The sequence below is a fragment of the Myotis daubentonii genome, chromosome 11 (assembly GCF_963259705.1).
Source record: "Myotis daubentonii chromosome 11, mMyoDau2.1, whole genome shotgun sequence".
Taxonomy (NCBI): domain Eukaryota; kingdom Metazoa; phylum Chordata; class Mammalia; order Chiroptera; family Vespertilionidae; genus Myotis; species Myotis daubentonii.
Window position 1 is genome coordinate 51649859 of NC_081850.1, and position 21114 is coordinate 51670972.

The following is a 21114-nucleotide window of genomic DNA, read 5'->3' on the forward strand; positions in this document are numbered from 1 at the left end:
GTAAACCGGCAAATAGTGCCTGTGCCTTGTCAGTAACATTTGCTGTCTTTTTAGCCGAATCATTTACCTTCTCCCTGGATGCTATTCGGGGCCAAGGCAAGAGAAGGGCCCAGCAAAGAGAGTACAAATTTAAACCCTCAACCTGTTGCTAAGAAGACTGACCACGTGAGCTCTGCTTCAGCCCTATCAAGTCCAAGGGTCCCTGGAACTATAAGGAGAGGCCTTGGCCCTAAACTATCCTTCAGTCACACCACACAGAGACACTGCATGCTCTCAGAACTTTATTAGGTGGACTTTGGGCAAAAGAGAAAACCCTGAAGCAGTCGCCCACCTGGTTCAGGACAACTGGGAGAGAGGAGCCTTTGCATGGAGACGTGCTCTCGTGGAGCATTATCTGATTTTTTAAAAAGGGGAGCTGACTGGCTGAACATCTCTGAGCACAAATTCAGATTATTATTAAAATGGTCAGCCAGAGGAAGGCAAGTCCCTGGGGACAGGGCAGGCCAGAAGCAGGTACCCCTGCTCTGTATGAAGACAAACAGGTGCCACTTTCATGTTGAGCAGGGGGGATCTCTGCTATTCCCAGATCAAGATTTGGCAGGAGAGGAACATGACAAATGATAATAGGACAAGTTTCTCAAATAGACGGATAAAGTGATTACACAAGGAAGAAAAAACTCTAATGGTTTATCAGGGGGTGTAAGTCGTGATTCTTCATTGGTACCTGATCCCATTACCCAAATGCCTTAAACCAGCCCCTCCAGGTACTGTCCCTCGCAGCCTCCTGGCAGGGGGGCTATGTGGGAGGTAGGAGGGGAGAGGGGTCTTATTTTGCTACAGCCAAAAGGAGCTTGAGTGGGGAAAACAGACCTGACGAGTAGTAGCTATTCCGCCCACTCTCCTAAGACTTCTGTCACATTTACAAATACATACATAAATACATTACATACAATAGCGAGTCTGGGAGGTAGGCTCCCCACAGAGGCTCGGCTGACACAGTTACACGTCTCGAATTCTAGGAAAGGGTGCTGGGCTCCCAGAAATGGGCTCCATGTGGTGTCTCCTGCCCAGGGTAAGCCCTGCCCCAGCCCACCCCTCTCTTCAGGGTTCAGTTTGTCCAGTACGGAGAGTTGCCGTAGGCAGGTTTGGAGGCTTGTGACTTGGGCTGCAGGGAGCTGGGCTGGCTGCGCTGACCCGAGCCACTCTGAGGAGGAGAGAAGGCTGTCAAGGCTGGAGCAGAACCCCCAACCCAGGGCAGGGTGGCCCATCACTGGCTCACCTGAGCATCCTGCGGAAGATGGTGGTGTAACAGCTGTGAGTGAGGCTGCTGGTGGGCAGGCAGGATGTGCAAGAATGGTGGGGGTGCATAACCAGGGGCTGCTCCAGGGGCCAGGGGCCCAGTGGAACCCAAGGCCGAGGGCAGGCTGAACGGTGGAGGGGTCCCTGCATGAAATCCCTGCTTATCAAAAGTCTGTAGGGCAAAGAGACAACGGTAAGGACCATCTTGGGTTACATCCCTCACAAACCTGCACACCCATTTGTTCCTCCCTCACCTGAGTCTTATTGTAGACAGAACCAGTCATATCAGGTAGGCCAGTGGTGCTCGAAGAGACGGATACTCCTAGGAGGAAAAGCAGGTGTTCCCACAGCAGTTGGTCCCAACTCCAGCCTCCCCCACCTCCAGGGGCATTCTGGGATAGCCTTGCGTGAGGAGGAGTCAGGGAGGAGACAATTACTCTGGGCCTCAGTCCTGGAAAGGAGGGACAGACGCTACCTTTGCCAGGCCCAGAACCTGCAGACTTGTTTTGTGCCTGTGATGATCCACCATAGCCACCCTTGGTGTAGTCTCCCGCTGCTGTCCCCTGGGTCAGGTCATCATAACCTAGCATGGCAGGGTACAAGAGGCATGTGTGAGCTAGGCAAGCCTGTCCCACCGGTGTCTCTCAGTGCTGGGAGCCCCTCTCACCTGTGCTGTAGCTGTGCGGGCCATAACCACTGGCCTGCTGGAAGGGGGTTGGGGGAGTGCTGAGGTTCACACCATGCTGCTTGGCTGAGGCCGGTGGAACCTGGTGGGGCAAGCAAGAGAGGCATTAGAGAAACGGAAGGGGGGAGAGGTCAGGTACCCCTGGGTTAGCATAAAACAGCAGGTGGCAAAATCACAAGGGACCTGTGTTAGTACAACACATGTTGGATCTAAAAACCAGTAGGAGCCCTACCCGGTTTGGCTCAGTGCATAGAGCATCGGCCTACAGACTGAAGGGTCCCAGGTTCGATTCCGGCCAAGGGCACATGCCCAGCCTGCAGGCTCGATACCCCAGTAAGGGGCGTGCAAGAGGCAGCCAATCAATGGTTCTTTCTCATCATTGATGGTTCTATCTCTCCCTCTCCCTTCCTCTCTGAAATCATTAAAAAACAAAAACAAAAAAACCACCTAAATAAATAATAAATAAAAACCAGTAGGAAAGCAACCTCGCCTCCGGCCCAAAACATTCCTGGAGATTCTAAGTGGGGTCATGTCCCTCACTCCCTACAGCTGGAATTAAAACCCCCACAAATACTCACAAACATGGTGGGCCCATATTGGAAGGCACTGGGCACGCCTGTGTAGTAGGGAAGGCCAGTGTAGCTATAGCCAGGTGGCAGCGCAGGATTCAGAAAGGGCTGTTGGGGGGTGTGGTGGGCCTGGGATTGGCTCTGCTGTGCTTGAGCCAGTGTGGTGGGAGGTGCAGGGGATGCAGAGTCACCTCGACCAAACTTTGCGATATCACCTAGGAGAAAAGGAAAACCGATTCTAGTCACCATCCTGAGCCAACCAGGAAAAACAGCCAGGCTGTCTCCTGCACACAGGAATGGGTCTGGCTGCCAGCTCACCAAAGGGAAGCTAGCAGGTGTCTCTTAGCCCTTCTATTTCCAGACACCTGGGATTAGCTACAGGCCAGTCTGATGTACACTCCCTTTCACCACCCCATCCCCTGAACAGACTGACCTGAATATGGGTTATTAGCAAGGCTTCCATCTCGGCTGGCAAGGGCTGTGGGTGTAGCAAAGGGAATTCCATAATAATCCTAGGAGAGATCAGGGAGGCTCAATAAACAGACTGGCCACACCCCCTCCCTGGAGACCAGTTTCAGCAGGCAGCACAGGCACTCTATGTGATGCCACATCCTGGGACATGGTAGACCGCAAGGATGGCACATGCACATGCACTAAGTCGATGGTGCCTGTTGGAGTTGTACAATGTAGCAGCCGCAAAGCACAAAGCACACAGATACAATGACCAATCCCTCAGCTTTCCACGGGCAGAGCCATTGGAGGCCCAATCTCACACGTCCATTTACACTGCAGATGGACACAGATGGGTGCCGCAGGCAGAACCAATTCTGCTGGCATTTCCTATGTGAGACTATAGAACAGGTGACTGGACAGTAGAAACCTAAAAAGGAGTCAGGGATAGGCCCCTGCAAAACGCGGACTTGGTGTTGTTCACAGATGGCAGCAGCTTCTTAGATGGAGGAAAAAGACGAGCTGGATATGCAGTGGCATTAAACTTTGAGACAACTGAAGCACAGGCCCTGCCTGAAGGATGGTCAGCGCAGAGGACAGAACTTTGGGCCTTAGTAAGAACCCTAGAACTCAGTAAGAATAAGCGTGCCCGCCCTAACCGGTTTGGCTCAGTGGATAGAGCGTCGGCCTGCAGACTGAAGGGTCCCAGGTTCGATTCCGGTCAAGGGCATGTACCTTGATTGTGGGCACATTCCCAGTAGGAGGTGTGCAGGAGGCAGCTGATGGATGTTTCTCTCTCATTGATGTTTCCTTTTTTGTTGTTGTTGTTGTTGTTTTTATATATTTTATTGGTTTTTTACAGAGAGGAAGGGAGAGGGACAGAGTTAGAAACATCAATGAGAGAGAAACATCGATCAGCTGCCTCCTGCACTCCCCACTGGGGATGTGCCCGCAACCAAGGTACATGCCCCCGACTAGAATCAAACCCGGGACCCTTGAGTCCGCAAGCCGACGCTCTATCCACTGAGCCAAACCGATTAGGGCTCATCGATGTTTCTAACTATCTCTCTCCCTTCTTCTCTGTAAAAAAATCAATAAAATATATTAAAAAAAAAAAAAAAGGAGTCAGTAGGAGAGGAGGTGCTTAAAGGGTTTAACGGGTCAGGGCAGCAACGCCAGGTAGGTAAAAGGACAAGCAGGACCCCAGGTAAGGTTTTGAACTTGTCTCTCACCCAGTCTCCCCTGGCAACACTAACACCCCACAGGAATCAGGGATACCAAGAGGGCAAAACACAGCGGAGCTCTGTGGAAAAGGGGAGGCCTGCCTCGACCCTTACTGCCCAGGGCTTTGCAGTCCCAGACATCCACACCCTCTGAACCAAGGAAAACCCTCCTGCTTTCCTCGTGGGCCTGGTTTCCAGGTAGCTTCTAGGAAACCTGTAGCATCCTCAGCTCAGGATCCCAGAAGGCAGGGCTAGGAGAGCACAGAGCTAGGAGGAACACACTGGAGACCGGCCTAGAGAAAGCCCAGGAGGGGGCGCTCTTTCATAGAAGAAAAGAAAATCCAAAGGCGGGAATAAAAAAGTGCCAGAGGCTAAGGAATGACCAAAGGGAAAAATGAAAGCTGTATCTCAACACATAGACCCAGGGGTGATTTCTTCTAAGGCACAAAATGATAAAGGGAATACAAAGCAAATGACTCCCAGGACTGGGATTCCAATGAGCCACTCCTGGGGGTCCAAGCAGGACCCACATGCAGACTCACTCAGGGCATTCCATCTCTGATGCCCTGGGGCTCCTGGGCAAGATTGCTGTGAGAGTTCATGAGTATCGGGGACCAGGGCCACTTACGGTTTCCCCACACAGCCCTAAGGCTCAGGCATACCCAAAGACCCTAAGTTCTGTTGACCACCCTAGAAACCTACCATCATGTTTTCAACATCCTTTCTTTGGGGATGTGGGCAACAGCTAGAGAGTCCAGAGGCCCCTGGACAGCACTGTTAATGAGCTGCTGGTTTGCACAGGTGGGGAAGAGTGGCCCAGCTACCAGCCTCTGCCTCTGGAAATACTCCATCAGATGGATACAAGAGTTCCAGCCACTGGGCATGGAAGGTGAAAGCGACACCTGCAGCTCCCAGAGCTTTCTGTGTCCAGTGTGTGTGTGTGTGTGTGTGTGTGTGTGTGTGTGTGTGTGTGTGTGTGTGTGTGTGAAAGCAACACCAATGGGGAGGAGTCTGAGGAAAGACACCTCATTGGGGAGAGAAAACCTCTTCCTCAGGGAATCGGAAGTACCATATCCAGTGGAGGGGACACCAGTGTCCAAACAGCTACTTACTTCCCAACAGTGTGACAGGTAGATGCCCTGTGCTGCTGAAAATTATCAAGAATCTAGGACACAGGATTCTGAGAAACCAGACCAAGAAAGGAGTGGTGGTGCAGGAGCCTGCAGGCTGTCCCTCCACAGCCCTCCTCCACTGCAGTCCTGTTCACCTGGCCATCCCAGGGAAGGCCCAGTGCCTCATCCTTGGAGCAAGGCTCAGCATAAAGAAGCAGTCCTGGCCTCAGAGTGAGGCTGCAACAACCAGGAAGACTCTGGGGCCATTCTTGCAAAGAGCAATGGCAGGCCGGACCCAGAGGGTCCTTAACGTCTGTCAGCTCCAGCCACTCACTCAGCTAGGGACAGAAGAGCAAGGTGCCATCACAGCATCATCAATGGCCACTTCAGAAGCCAAAGACACTGAATGGCACTTTGAAGGAGAAGATTATAAAAACTCTAGGGACAGGCAAACAACTCCATGTCTTGTGTCTTCCCTTTTTTTAAAAAAAAAGGTAAAAGAAGAGAATTTGGTGGGGGCACTGCCAACTCCCAAGTCCCAATGGTCTTTAAGTTCCCTGGGGATGAGCAAAGGACAGTCATATGCCCAAGCTCTAGCTGCACCAGGTACAACTACCAAATGGAAGCAAGTTCCTTAGCTTTAGGCTGAGTATCCTGAGAGCCAGGCAGGGTGGCAATCAAGGCAGAGAGAAGAACCTGTAGAAGAGCCTCACCCTCCCGGCCACAGCCCACTCACCACTGGCAGCCGTGACTGCAGCATCTGGAGCTCATCGTAGCCATAGATCTGTGTGAGGACATAAAGGGTGTTAAGGATGACACATGATCGATCCCCTGGGAAGCCCAGGCCCATGTGGGGGCCTGGACAAGACGGAGGACAGGACACACTCAGGAAGAGGACTGGGATGAGCTGCTGGGAGAAGGCACCTTGCCTCGATGGGCGCCAAGGCTGGCCAGTAGATCCACCATGCACTCACCGGATAGGCAGGAAGCAGTCCTCCGGGGCCCACGAGGTACTGGTTGTGTAGCAAGGGTGGCACCCCCTGGGGCAGGTTGGGGGGCGCTTTGCCTATAAAGACAAAAATCAAATGAAGTGAAGTGGCTGCCACAAAGAGTAAGATTCCTCAGCTACTATGGGGCTGGGGGTGAAGTTCCCTGCCATAGTCCTGCCCTAATTGGGGCCACAGCCAAGAGGGAAGGGCAGCAGCTGAGAGATACAGAGGGCCACACCAGGAAGTGGAGACAGAGAGTACGTGTCCTAGTCAGGCTGATTCCATGCTGAGATAGAAACCTGCCCCCACCACTCCTGAAGGTCATACTGCACTAGATAAACCTGAACATAAAGAACAATTGGGGCCCTAGCCAGTTTGGCTCAGTGGACAGAGCATCAGCCTACAGACTGAAGGGTCCCAGGTTCGATTCCGGTCAAGGGCATATGCCCGGTTGCAGGCTCGATCCCCAGTAGGGGGTGTACAGGAGGCAGCCGATCAGTGAGTCTCATCATTGATGTTTCTCTCTCTCTTTCCCTCTCCCGTCCTCTCTGAAATAAATAAAAATATTTTTTTAAAAAAAGTAAGAACAATTGGGGGGTGGGAGGCTGAGTAAAGGTGGGCAAAGAGGGAGAAAATGGGGGAAAATCTGTAATGTCAACAATTAAAAAAGGAAAGAAATGGAACAATCTACCTCCTCAGAACAGAAGAGAGGCTGGGCATTGCCAGGAGAGGGACAGGGCGTGTCGAAGGTGGGTTTTAGCAGTTTCTACCAAACCACAGTTTGTTTGGCCCACACAGACTGCTCAGGTGTGGCTGACAGGCAATCGGTCACATAAAATGACCAGAAATAGCCAATGGTAGCTGCTCACTCTGTCACTATTGTCATCACAGTTCCAGGGATGAGCGAGAACACAAAAGACTGGTGAGCTAGAAGCACAAAGGCTGCCAGGAATCCTGCCCAAGGGAGTCCATCCGGAAAGACCAATTTCACCTATCTCCACCCACATCAGCGCTGAAGAGCTGGGTTTCAAGAGGTCACTGGAACAAAGAGGACAAGTGACCAATGGCAGGCCTGGAGGGAGACTATGATCTGATGTGTGTGGTTGCTCACCATGCCCTGCCAACCTCTGGGCATCCTCCCTGGAATCCACGTGCACATCTTTGAGGGGATGGGGGTAGGTGGGAAAGGCCTCGGGGGCACACACCTGAGGTCACCAAGGGCGTGGCTCTGGTACTGCTGCTAGGGGCACTCACGGTGGTTCCGCCCAGGCAGAGGCTGTTCGCTGTGTTCATGCTGCTTGGCAGGCTGAGTCCTGAGGACGTGGCACTCGAGGTGGAGGTTGCTGCCATTGAGAAGGTGGCTGAGGACTGGAGGGAAGGGGTGTTCTCCACACTGGTGTGCTGGCAAAATAAAAAAGCCAGGACACATGGGTCCGGGAGCAAAGCACGGGAGACAAGAGAACCTAGCCGGGCGTTTGGGCCTATAGTCTTGAGATTCTGACCTGAGGGGCTCTGGGCTCAGCATTTCATTACTACACATTAGCCCCTTTGCCCCTCACCCTGTTAGGTTAGGACATCAGAAGGCAACTTTTAAGCTGGGTATCAAGATTATTAAAGTAAGCTTTATGACCAAAACCCTCCTAAAAATTCTTACAGTTGCTCATTTTCTGGTATATGCCACAAGGCATAGAAACCCCAAGTATGTGTACGTATGTGTATGTATGCACACATATGTATGTACACACACACACACACACACACACACACAGAGTTTTTATTGACTTTTAGAGAGGAATGGAGCGTGAGAGAGAGAAAAATCAATTGGCTGCCTCCTGTATGCCCCTAGCCCGGAATCAAGCCTGCACCTTGGGCCCATGTGCCCTAACTGGGAATCAAACTGGCAACCTTTCAGTAAGCCACACCGGCGAGGGCCCAAGTAAATTTTAAATGAACACAGACATCTGAGTATAAGGTGAGAACCCACCTCACAGAATAGCAAGTAGTCTCAGGAGAGCTGAAAAGAGGCCACAGGCAGCCCAGCCCAAGTCAGAGCATTCTGGGATATTCTTCTATTAGGCTTCTTAGCTACTCTGATCTGGAAGTCACAGATGGCCAAGAGAGGCCTTTGCTCCAGAACTTGGTAACATTTTGCAGAATCGAGTCCTGGGGAGTCCCCCACCAGGGCCTACCTAGAAGGGCATGGCCTGCCCTGATGCCTACTCGACAAGATCCACTTACGAAAGAAGGGCGAAACCCAGAAGAAAGCTCTGAAGAGCTGGAGTTCCAGGAAGCCAGCCTGGCTACTCCACTTCAGCTAATATTAAGGTAGAAGAGATGTACTTGGCTGGGCAAAGTATGACCAAAGTCGGAGGGAAAGGCTCTGTAAGACTGAGATCAGACTCCAGACCAGAATGTGTACAGAACGAAGAAGCCTGAAAACTCCTGAAGGAGAAGCCAGAGAACAGAAAGCCCCAGGAGAAATGGGACCACCATGTGTTCTGCTTCCCATCACACAGACAACTCTATAGGTCCCAGCCCACAGGCGGCCCGCGCCACCTGAGCACTAGCCTAAGGGCCCTAACATCTAGAATTGGTTCTGCAAGAGAAAGAAGCTAAAATCATAGTCTCCTCAGACTCCCCAGGACTCCTGCTCTTTCAGCCCAGACGGAACCAGGGGGAGGACAGCCAAGGGAACGAGGCGAAGGCTGTGCCAATCTGCCCAGCCAGACGGCTCCATGCTCCTCTGCGTGGGTCCAGGCTTCGCACCCAGAGCAACTTTCTAGAGAACTAGTTCCTAGTTCGCTGAAAGGAACTCAACAAGCATCCAGGAAGCCTCTCCCACGTCCAGCTGGCCCAACAGGGCTTCTATCTCTGACCCCACCTCCCAGGCCCATGAGGGCGACGAGCTGCTGGAGTAAGAGGCTTCTGCCCCATTGCAAGGCTCTCAGTGCACCCAGGGGGCTGGGCAGTCAGGGTGGGTGAAGAGCACAGCTACACCAAACCTCCCAAAAGGACACGGAGGGCAGGAGAAAACACTAAGATTTCCTTCATAACCTTCACGTGGGGAAGATCTAACTATAACAGACTATAGAAGAGGGGCTGATAGATCTGATTATATAAAAATAAAAAATATTTATAAAGTGACAAACAGGGAAAATAACTGTACCTCTGATCACAAAAGGCTTACTAGTCTCCTGAATACAGAGTGCCTAGAAATAGACACCAAGGACCTGACAGGAAAATGAGCAAACAATATAAATAACTCATGCCCTGACCGGTCTGGCTCAGTGGGTAGAGCATCAGTCTGCAGACTGAAAGGTCCCGGGTTCGATTCCGGTCAAGGGCATGTACCTTGGTTGCGGGCACATCCCCAGTGGGAGGTGTGCAGGAGGCAGCTGATCGATGTTTCTAACTCTCTATCCCTCTCCCTTCCTCTCTGTAAAAAAATCAATAAAATATATTTTTTAAAAATAATAAATAAATAACTCACCAAAAAGAAAAAAATAATGGCTTTCCAATACGTAAAAAAGATGGTCAACCTCATTTAATTATACCGACAGGTCATTTTTCTACTATTAACACACTGGAAAAATACAAATATTCAGTAACATCATTTCAGGGGGCAGCGGGGAAATAGGGTGTTTCATTCATTGCCAGTGGGAGGTAAGCAGGTTAAAATCAGTAAGCAGAGCATTTGGCATTTTGTATAAAATGACAATGTCTAGCAACTCCACACTAGGGTTTATCCTCTACTACTGCTGCAGGATGAAACAACACTGGCAGAACGTTATCAAATGAAGCATCAAGCTTAAAGTTCTATCAGTGGAGGACTGATTAAATACTGTAATGCAGGAGAGCTGTGGAAAGAACTCTGCTTCAAATAGAAACAATTAAAAAATGCACTTATTAAGTGGGGGAAAGCAGTGAAGGGCGCTATGTATGAAATATCCCATTTCTGTTGTAGAAGAGGGAGAAAAATGACTGTGTATGCATTCACTATTTAATAGGTTAAAAAGAACTCTAGAGGAACAAGTAAATAGGAGAAAGGGGCAGAACCTTAAGCCGATGAAAAAAAAACTTTTTAGTATATGCCTTTTTATACCTTTCACTAATAAACCTTACAGCTATATTACAGTGTGGCAATTCTGTCACATTGACCAAGTGTGGGACTCCCTGGACAAGGCAATTCTGGCCAGTCACTTAGATCGTATGATCTGGCATTTCCTGACAAGATACAAAGTGCTGCTGACCAGTGCAAACAGGAGCACTAACTCCAACGCCTCAGTGCCCGGAACAGAAGCCACTAGACCAGGGGTGGGCAAACTTTTTGACTCGAGGGCCACAATGGGTTCTTAAACTGGACCGGAGGGCCGGAACAAAAGCATGGATGGAGTGTTTGTGTGAACTAATATAAATTCAAAGTAAACATCATTACATAAAAGGGTACGGTCTTTTTTTTTTTTTTTAGTTTTATTCATTTCAAACAGGCCGGATCCGGCCCGCGGGCTGTAGTTTGCCCACGGCTGCACTAGACAGTGCTCACACTGGGGCAGCTCATGGCTCCCACTGAACAACATGGGCACAGGCAAGTGGGCAGAAGTATCCACCATGTGCTCTGGTATGAAGATGGTGCTCTGTGTGTTTTATGACAAAGAATCATGCCTAGCATTCACTTGGAAAACTACAGTTTGAAAGCCTCAATGTTTGCCAGATCATGATGGAAAGATAGAACTGACCCTTTTCTATCACCTCATTCTGCAGCAAATGATTTGATCTCTTCTTTAAAGGAAACAAATTTTCCCCATTCCCAGACTCCCGCATTTATCTGTACCCAAAGCTTCCCTCCCTGCTTGGGGACCCATCCACTCCAGCCTTACCGGAAGCCTCCTGTCTCCCAGGAGAGAGACATTTTGTTCTTTTTTCAGACACCTTCCTTTCCTCAAATATCTATGCTCAGTCTCTCCTAGCATTAGGTCACTACCCTGACTCCTTGCCATTTCACAAACATTCATGCCACAACCCACCACAACCTATACTGACTCCTACCACTGAAACCATGCTCCTCCCAACTTCAAACCTCGAGCAGCCACACTTCAATAACCATCACCTAGGTTACTCTTTTATCTCTCCACATTCCTGACTTCGTTCTGCAATATCAACCTTCCCAAAGTCTCTGCCTCCGAGTTGGGGGAAATGACCTGAGACGCCAGAGCTCACAGTGAACAGAATACCTAATGCCAGAATTAGGGAAGTCCCCATGACCACCAACAAACTGGAACGGAGCTACACCGACTGGGATAGAGCCAGGCTGTCAGTCTCAAAAAGATGTGTGTGTGCACATAAAGGACGGATATTCTCACATAAGCTCTCCCTTTCACCTAAAGCATTTCTCTACGGGGCCTTCACAAAGTAACAGAGGGCTATCCAGGAAAAATGGTCTTCATTAAAGTTGACTTTTAGTGGAGCCCAAGTTGAAGTTAACAATGGGCCCACTTTCCTCTAAAAGCTTGCAAATGCCTCAACATAACATTTCCCAGAAAATAAATCACCCCTGCTAGGCAGAAAGGTCTCCTATAATAAACAGGAAGCACAGTGAATTGTTGGAAATAAATTCACCACCTGACAGCACTGGCTCACATACCAGGTCTAGAGAAGCAAGTTCTCCAGAGGCATGAACTTAGAAAGCAAGATGTTTTCCATGGTGCCTAGGAAGTCCACAGCTCAAACCACAAACTTAGATCGAGACATTATAGCCAAAGAATTCAAGATTACCTCACATACTTAAAATCCACAAACTAAAGGCCCACCGGGGGTGACTAAGCTCCAAGCTCACTGAGCAGGGTGGTGGATGGGGGAGCCCAGAGGACACTTACTGTGTGTGACGTGCTGGAGGAGAGTGCTGTGTGCGCAGAGGAGAGGCTGCTCTGATGGGTGGAGAGTGAACTAGAAGACAAAACAGAGCACCACGTATGTCCACCCAACCAAGGCCCTCCACAGGCACGGAGCCCCCGTGTCGGGTGGGCTAGGCATAAGCTCGCCCGTTCTCTTCAGGAGAAGCCCCAGCTTCACGCCCATCACCTGGGAACCTAGTCCAGGTGTGCTGGTGGTTAGAATGACCTAAAGCATCACCCACCCCGAGGATCTGGAACATCCTGGCCAGGAAACCTCCAGGGCCAGCTTCAGTCAGCTCTAACCATCTGATCTTTAGACTGGAAAAAGAATAGCCTTTCACTAAGAACACTGTCAGCCTTGAAGACCTTAAATCTGTGAGTGAGGGGAAAAGGTTCCTATGTCCAATCCACATGCCAGAATCAGAGCCTGAAGTCCCATCAAATCCAGAATTCAAATCAAATGCTTTTGCTCCTGGCTTAAAGGGAGAAAGAGGTGAACTCAACTTAGAAGACACAGGGTGAGAACCCAATGAAACCCATTCTCCTACACCCTGTTGTAATAACTTGACCTGTAAAGCCATGACAAGCACAAGTCAGAGACGTGCTCAGAAATCCAACAGCAATCTCACTCTGCATCAGTGACAGGAGCCCAGAGCTGGGAGGAGGCTTATCGAGTGGCACCCTCCTGAGGGTGGAGTAAGAGAAGCAGCAACCCCTTGGGTCCACCCCATTCCCAGGGGGCCCAGTGGTCTCTGTGATAGCAGAGCATTACAAACAAGCAAGGTTTACATCTGTGGTACTTTGATGACCCTACCCAGTCCAAACCTATCTAGAGCATTATTGCAAAAGGCCAGGACATGGTGCTAGGGGTAACAAGTGGGTGTTGTTCATTGGAAGAGCCTTCTATAAAGGCTCCAGGACTTCGCCCCAGTGTGGGCCTCTCTTTCTGAGCCCATATTTTCTCCGTACCTGCTAAGCTGAGAGAGGGGGGTGCTGGACAGGTCACCAGGCTGGGACAAGGAGGGCAAAGTGGCAGTGTGCTGAGATGCAGAGGGTAGGAGCGTAGTGCAGGAGGTGGTGCTGGGCAGGGAGGCCACAGATGGGAGAGCGGAGGGAGGGTCTGTTGTCTTTGGAGCAGGAACAGATGCAGTAGCTGTAAGAAAAAGATCTGTTTAACTCTAGATCAAACCATGAATATCTGAAATATGCTCAATATCCTGTGACATGTCAGGAGCAGTTGAGACATACATAAAGTTACATTTCCCATGGAAAATGCCCCAGCATGTCTCCAAATGGTCTCATTTCTGTCAGATACGATTATTAAAAGGACACACAATGGTTGGACGCACGGGACCCAGACAGAGTAGGAAATGACATAATCACAGCAATTTATAATCATAAACTGTCCTATGATGTGGAAATACTTCTCCCAACTAAAGGAAGGTCAACCCTAAGCCATACCCAGAAAGAGGCTCTGAGCTTGATATAATTATAAAATAAGGCAAAATTTCCTTAAAAAGCACAACATGGGGACAGTGAAAATCTGGTGGGCGAGACCACCCAAGGGGTAAGTCTTTGGTTCTATCAAATCAGTACTAAATCAGGCTGACCTTGTGAAAGTTCATAGCCAATTCAGGGTTAGTGGGGGTTGGAGAGCCCAAGGTACATATGCTGTGAAGTTACATATGCCTCAAATCTGCAGGAAGAGCACACAGCTGCTGCTGAACTCTTACTTTGGCACAGGGAGCATAGCATTTCCTTTGCATGTGCTTGAGGGGAGTAACCTCAGAGCACATTAGGTTTTCAGGAGACCATGAGTGCTATCAATCCTCACTGCAGAAAAGACTCAGTTTTAGTGGCATCCACACATATGACTCAGATATGTGCTTGGAAATAAAGCATCATTGTCTTTTCCAGTTAGGAAGGAGAAGCCAGTACCCTCCTGCAGCGTTCCCTGGGAGCCAGTAGAAAACAGATTAGTCTCTAAAAGGAAGGATGATTAGAAAACAAGCACAGGCAACAGCCTCAAAACACAATGTAAATCAATACAATACTGTCCTGCCTTAGTGCAGTCTGACCAAGACAGAGCAATATGAGGCTATTACCTCATTTGTAATAATACCACCAGCTACAACCTGGTCACATGGGAATCTCTAGCTGAACTTCTAACCCTACCAAAGAAAGGGTGCCAACAATGGATCAGAAGTAGCTATCAGCAAAAACTTAAAAGGACTATTTTTGCAGAATTAGCCATTAACCTATTGCATTCCCTATCAAGTTAGTGATGCGTTTATTTTGTTTGGTTTCCACCAGCCATGACAAAAAAAGTTAGTTTGTACACTTACTGTCTACTGTCTGCTGACTTCGACCACCACCATGTCCATTCTATAAGGAAGAGAAAATAAGTAAACCCACAAAAATAAAAAAAACTCAGATGATTTTCTATTGGGATTTAGCCAAAAACACATGAAACATAATCAAGGAACAGTGGCCTGTTTTGTTTGTTTTCTTTTCATAACATTGAGGGGCAATATGACAGATTCTTCTTTTTTTTTTAATGTTCTTGATTTTTAGAGAGAGGGGATGAGAGAGAGAAATATCAATGTGAGAAACACCAATTGGTTGCCCCCCGTATGCACTATGACTGGAGTGCAGCCTTCTCTTCCCACTAGCTTTTATGACAATAACAGACGGGCATAGGCCCTATAGGGAAGAGACTAGAACAGTCCCTTGTGAATCTAAACAAGCTCAACAGAAAAGGTTCAAAGGTGCTGAGGAAGGAGTAAAAAAAAAAAAAGAAATCGCCCACCTATGCTGTCCCACATCAAAGCCCACACTCAGCAACCTATACCCCCCACCCCAAGTCAGAGCCCTTAGTTAACCTTTTAGTGTCAAGTAGGCAGCCTGGAGTCACCAGACATTTGAGGAAAACACTAATATAAAATATGTAAAACAAAAGAAGGGAAGTAAAAACAACAAAAAAAAATTTTAAGTAGTGATATACAAATAGCTCCTGCTTAAAAGGAGACTTAGAAAATGTATCCAAATTTTGCTAGACCAATTCAACTATATTTTAATATTTTTATTTTGTCATCCACCTTTTAAAAATATTTTTATTGATTTCAGAGAGGAAGGGAGGATTACAAAAAATTAAAAAATAAAATAAAATCAACATATCCTCATGTGAGGGCAAAAAGAAAAAAAAGGCTCAAACTATACACTGAGTTCCAAAAGAGGACAGGAAGGAACCCGAAAGACCACTTACTGTGACAGTTCCTGGAACTGACTCCGACGGACTCACAGAGCTTTGGTATGCAACCCTGTTGTGCACAGAACTCTGGTCATAGGAGGAAGACGTTGTTGCTGGACTAGTGGAGCTCAGAGATGAGCTGGTCAGACTGGAAGAGGTAATGACTGAAGTTGTATAGGTGGAGTTCTGTACTGCACTGGTCATTGGTAGAGAGGTATTCAAAGAATCACTACAAATGGTATTAGACATACATTTGTGTCAATTTACATAGCTTCATGAAGGAGAACTATTTTATCATACCCTAAATTAAATAAACATGTCTGCAACCACAAGTTTATACTACTGCATTCTTCAATTTGTAAACAATGCAATGAAGATTCAAAACAATCCCCCAAGTCTAGCACCATCCTCATAAAAAGCTAGACCCACCTAACTTAATTGACAGGCAAAGGGACAGCTTTAAGAATCTTTAAGGAATCTAGATGTCTGAGACCATCTTTAGAAAAGGAACCCATGCAAATATCAGGTTTGGGCTCTGGAAAGTGGAAAAGTTAACTAATAAAATAAAATGTAAAATCTGGCCTTCTCTATTTATAAGATATCCCACTGAATGAACGTGTTAGCAAGATGTGAAAAAACTGAATCTCTCAGAAATTACTCATAGAAAGGTAAAATGCTGCAGCCACTGTGGAAAATGTGATGCTTCCTCAAATGGTTAAATAGTTACCATATAACCCAGCAATTCCTAGGTGTACATCCACAGAATCAAAAGCACACAAAATATGTAACTAAATGTTCACAGCAGCATGATTCATAATAGCCAAAAAGTGGGAACAATCCACATGTCCATCAACTCATAATGGATAAACAAATGTGGTATATTAGCACAATAAAATATTATTTGGAAACAAAATGCATTCATGCTTCAGCACAGGTGAACCTTGACAACACTATGCTAAGTGAAAGCAGTCAGTCACAAGTGGAAATAAATTGCATGATTCCAGTTATATGAAATGTCCAGAATAGGCAAATCCAGAGACAGATTATTGGTTGCCAGAATATGAGGGGAAGGGGAAATTGGAAGTGACTGCTACTAGGCACAGGGTTTCTTTTTAGGGTGATGGAAGAAAAGTTCTGGATTAGACACTAGCGAGGGCTGCACAAATCCACTACCACAGGGTGTATTGTCTGCCTCCACCAGGTGATTTCTTAGGCTCTATTCTGTTTTACCTTGCAAACTAAAGACTTACTCTAGTCAAAACCAGAGAAGTGGGATTATATACCTTAAAGACTTTGAATACAAGCTGATGGGAATCTGGTTACTATTTTCACTGCTTGCAGCTGATCCAAATTCAGAGAGAGAAGATTCTGATCCGAATTCCAAGGCGCCAAACTGAACATTTAATCCTGTGACATCTGCTGAACCAGGCATTTCTACTGCAGAAGCTGGGATCTGAAAAGGCAAAGCTGCCATGTCAGGAACAGAGGTCATGGATTCTAAGTCTAAAGGGTCTATAGCAGAGCCAAATGGACACTGGGTTCCCAGGGCATATCTGGCAGGCCTGAGGAACAAGGCACGAAAGGCCAAAAGAAAGGAAAAAGGCACAGGATTTTTAAAAAAGGGACAGAAGGGACAAGAGCAAAGAAAAATTAAAAGTTAACAGGACAATGATCATTGCTACCAACTGCTTCCTTAGAGCAGTGAGGGGCCGGGATTGTGGTTGAGTAAAAGAGGAGAATGCCTTAAAGCATATTCTGGTAAAAGACCCACTCATCCTCCACCACGGGGCAGCACAACTAAGCACACAAGGCCATCAGATTCTTTGAGCCAGCTCTAGTAATTTGAATTAATAATCTCTGTCTCTCAGCACAAACTCATTCCTTCTAATATTAGCTCACTCAGAAACTGCCATCAACACTAATAAAAGAGAAAAATGGTAATTGGCGTACGAGCTACCCTTTTCATTGGCTAATCAGGGCTATATGCAAATTAACTGCCAACTAAGATTGGCAGTTAACTGCCAACAAGATGGCGGTTAACTTGCATACATAGGCACAATGCAGGGAGGCGAAAGGGAAAGCAGGAAGAAGCCCCCTGCCACTGACAGTGATCGGAAACCCAGGGGGGAGCTAAGAGCTGGGGGGCAGGGCAAAGGTGGCCCTGGGGCCGCCTTTGCCCTGCCCCCCAGCCATGATCGGAGAATCAGGTGCCTTTTCCGCCCTGGCCAGTGATAACAGGAAGTAGGGGTGGAGCCAGCAATGGGAGCTGGGCACGGTCGAAGCTGGCAGTCCCAGGAGCTAGGGGTCCCTTGCCTGGGCCTAAAGCGAAGCCCACGACTGCGGGGCCGCTGCAGCTGCGGGTCCCCGCTGCCCGGGCCGGACGCCTCAGCCAGAGGCGTCAGGCTTGGGCAAGGGGCCGATCCTGCGATTGGAGGGTGATGGGGGTCAACGCCTGAGGGCTCCCAGTATGTGAGAGGGGGCAGGCTGGGCTGAGGGACACTCCCCCCCCACACACACACACCCAGTGCACGAATTTCGTGCACCGGGCCCCTCGTTTCCTCATAAAGCAGTAAACTATGTGCTTGAAAAACACTACACTCAGTTTCCGAGACTTGCTAATCCAACACTTAAGCTAAATGTTAAAATACATCCATCCTGGGTCTGCAGCTTCACATGCAACACCCACCTTAGAAGCTGGAGGTATCCGCCGCTTCGGGAGTTTGATGTGTTTAGGCTGTGGTTGGTGGGCAGACACAGAGATATTTTCGACAGTCAGGCTGGGAAGCTGCAAGAGTTTGTTCACAGTGGAGGTGCTGTCTCTGGGTGCGGACTCTCGGAGTTTTACCTGGGAAGGAAAGGACTCCAACCCAGGAGGAGGAACAGCGACTGTCTGAGTTTGGTGCTGCTGTCGCTGGGTCAACTGGCTGAGAACTGGGGATGGTTCAGGCTGAGATTTAAAGTCTAGAAAATAGGTAAAGAAGGGGTAAAAACAAAACAGTAACAATCAATTATTTGGGCACAAGGGATTAGAGTTCCCCCTTCTACCATCACTGACTTGCAAGATTGGCTCTTGGCTACTGTCTGAGGAACACAGAATTTTTGTATGTTCTAGGGAAAGAATGCCAACACTCTAACCAACAAAGGTGACTCTGTGCTTTGAATATTTGTACAATGTAGTTTACATTGAACATTTGCTTTCCTTCTAGAAATCTGGAAGTTTGGTGTATACTAGGCAGAGGGTGCCTACATAACCAGCCCCCATTCCTCGATAAAAACCCTGGGTATTGAATCTCTAATGATTTTCTTTCATAGGTATCACTTCAAACCTGGGAATAGTCTCAGGTACTCAGGAAGTACCTGAGACTATTTAACAGAGAAATGTGCTTCCATGTCATATTGAGAGCAATATGCCTTAAACATAAAGGAATCCACACAACCAACCCTATGTTTAAAGTAACTCCCTGCTGTTCCTTAATAAAGTATGGTGTGTGTTGGGAAACGTTAACTTAAGGTCACAAAACCTCCAACTTACATGTGATGCTTTTAAATAAACCACAGACGGTAAGGCTGAACCAAATCATGATGGACACATGCAAATGTTAGAATGAGAAAGTAATCCAGAGGGTTTGATAAGTTGTTTCCTTATATTTGCATGCCTTTATCATGCTTTTGTACATCTCTTCAAGGTATGTAGTACTAATAATAATAACAAATAAATGCAGGTATTCATTTATACAATACAAAGCTAACTGATTTAATTCAGAAACTTTGCAAAGTTCTACTAAAAAAAAGATCTCTGGGCCCTAGCCGGGTAGCTCAATTGGATAGAGCGTCGACCCCATATGCCAAGGTTGAGGGCTTGCTCTCTGGTCAGGGCACATACAGGAATCAACCGGTGAATGCATAAGTAAGTGGAACAACAAACTGATGTCTCTTTTCCTCAAATAAATCAATTTAAAAACATTTTGTAAAGAAAGAAACATCTCTGGACAAAATCCACAGTAGTGTTCACAAATCAACAGCCTCCGCTAGTGTTTAGGGGTGAAGCAACCACAGAAAATGTATACTTACCAAAATGGCTACGGACTGAGGACTGGGTAGCTGAGGGCTTGAGGTCCCAAGAAGAAGTGGTTGTGGGGGCACTTGTACTATTCTGCTGCGAATTTGGTGTGGTAGTAAACTGGCCCAAACTTGGAGGTTTCAACTGATCCAAAATCTGGGAGCTGGTGGTGTTTGCCATTTTTGAAGGTGCAAGCTCTCCAAATCCTGAACCAAGGACGGATGACTTTAAAGAGAAATAAAGCAGAAATCCTAAACAATACAGAATATCTACCCCAGGCTTTAAAACATGCCAAGTATTTTCACAAGGATTTTAAAAACTATAATCCAGAAAACCTGAATTAGCAAGACTCATATGATTTTACTACATGAAAGTATTATTATGCAACAAGATCTAACTAAATAGATCCAGCAATCCTTCCTGATTCTGATATAAGAGGTGAAAGGAAAAGGAAACATATTCTCTGGATTTTAAGAAAACTGATTTTAAAAAGTGATGTCACAAATTCACAAACATCCTTCACTAACAATTCCTTGAGTTATTTCTGACGGGAACTTAATTCTCATGGGAGGTCAGAATGATATATGCAGCAGAAGATGACACTGTTTCAATGAAAGCACACTCAAATTATAAGGGTCTCTACTACATAGTGCAGCCTTTTAAGAAAAAGTACACCAAGTTTATGGAATAAGAAAACAAAAATAAAAAAATATATAAGCACCTAGGCAAACTTGGACAAAACTGTGTTTACATAATTTCAGTAAGCATATACTGGCAAACATTTGCATTTAAGAAAATTGGAAAATGACAATTTTAACAGCTTAAGTCTAGAGACAGATTTTGAAACAAAATCCAAGAAAAATCGTTAAGGATGCCTGAGTGATTATGACGTGAAAGATTTCAACTTCAAAAAAAAATAATTTTTTTTTATCTTTGCCCAGAAAACTCAGAGTAGTTGAATTCCACATGGAAGCATCAGATATGTGCTTGGAAATAAACGCATCACTGTTTTCTGGACAGAAATGTACTGTATAACTTTTTATATTTAGAAAATAGTTATAAGGCATGTGTCATCCTAGCATAAGCATTCCTTAAAATCCCATATTGAAATAAAAATGAATTACCAGACTCTGAGGAGAATAGGAGTTGACAGCAGTGGAGCTGCCAGTCCCTGGTGCCATCTGATTGCTGTGCTGAGAATTTGTGAAGACAAGGGCTTGGCCAAAGCCCTGCTGTTGGGAAGTTTCAAAGGAGCTGACTTCTGAGGCTTGATTGGGAGGAACAGGCTTCTGGAGCAAGGCTACCAGATCAACACTAAGCAGACAAAAAGCAAATGAGGAACAAGTCATAAGCAAATCTTACCAGCAAATGAATTTGAGAAGTGAATCAATATCAAGTAAATTCATGCCAAAAATCATTCAAGTAAGAAAAACCCAAAGCCACAGAGATTGAAGCAGGGCTTTGCAGAGAAGACAAACGAAAAGGAGCTTTGAGATTATTTCCACAGATATGTAACGGTGACAACTTATTTGAAAATCTAGAGAAATTGAGCAAACCGAAAGAATTTTCTGAAGTTTTGCTCCTTT

At 47.0% G+C, this 21114-nt stretch overlaps 1 protein-coding gene and 2 non-coding genes across 9 annotated transcripts in view; all 3 read right to left on the reverse strand.

The window, feature by feature from the left end:
• Nucleotides 1–266: 266 nt before the first annotated feature.
• UBAP2 (ubiquitin associated protein 2) overlaps nucleotides 267–21114 on the reverse strand; it is a 105011-nt gene continuing 84163 nt past the window's right edge. For 4 of the 7 annotated variants that reach the window (XM_059657139.1, XM_059657137.1, XM_059657135.1 and 1 more), the window contains 18 exons: nucleotides 20653–20842; nucleotides 19540–19753; nucleotides 18155–18429; nucleotides 16752–16921; nucleotides 15484–15697; nucleotides 14564–14603; nucleotides 13188–13371; nucleotides 12201–12270; nucleotides 7533–7728; nucleotides 6313–6404; nucleotides 6075–6122; nucleotides 2987–3065; nucleotides 2563–2768; nucleotides 1967–2066; nucleotides 1775–1882; nucleotides 1554–1621; nucleotides 1280–1471; nucleotides 267–1204 (listed from right to left, as the gene is read on the reverse strand). In XM_059657139.1, the coding sequence (XP_059513122.1) occupies nucleotides 1109–1204; nucleotides 1280–1471; nucleotides 1554–1621; nucleotides 1775–1882; nucleotides 1967–2066; nucleotides 2563–2768; nucleotides 2987–3065; nucleotides 6075–6122; nucleotides 6313–6404; nucleotides 7533–7728; nucleotides 12201–12270; nucleotides 13188–13371; nucleotides 14564–14603; nucleotides 15484–15697; nucleotides 16752–16921; nucleotides 18155–18429; nucleotides 19540–19753; nucleotides 20653–20842 (2542 nt within the window). In that variant the 3' untranslated portion in view covers nucleotides 267–1108. Of the gene's footprint in view, nucleotides 1205–1279; nucleotides 1472–1553; nucleotides 1622–1774; nucleotides 1883–1966; nucleotides 2067–2562; nucleotides 2769–2986; nucleotides 3066–6074; nucleotides 6123–6312; nucleotides 6405–7532; nucleotides 7729–12200; nucleotides 12271–13187; nucleotides 13372–14563; nucleotides 14604–15483; nucleotides 15698–16751; nucleotides 16922–18154; nucleotides 18430–19539; nucleotides 19754–20652; nucleotides 20843–21114 lie in introns of those variants that run through there. The other 3 variants (XM_059657134.1, XM_059657136.1, XR_009447649.1) reach the window with 3 other exon arrangements.
• LOC132212923 (small nucleolar RNA SNORD121A) lies at nucleotides 14054–14135 on the reverse strand. Its single transcript, XR_009447858.1, has one exon. It is a non-coding gene; the product is annotated as a small nucleolar RNA SNORD121A (small nucleolar RNA).
• LOC132212922 (small nucleolar RNA SNORD121A) lies at nucleotides 20464–20546 on the reverse strand. The gene has a single exon (XR_009447857.1). It is a non-coding gene; the product is annotated as a small nucleolar RNA SNORD121A (small nucleolar RNA).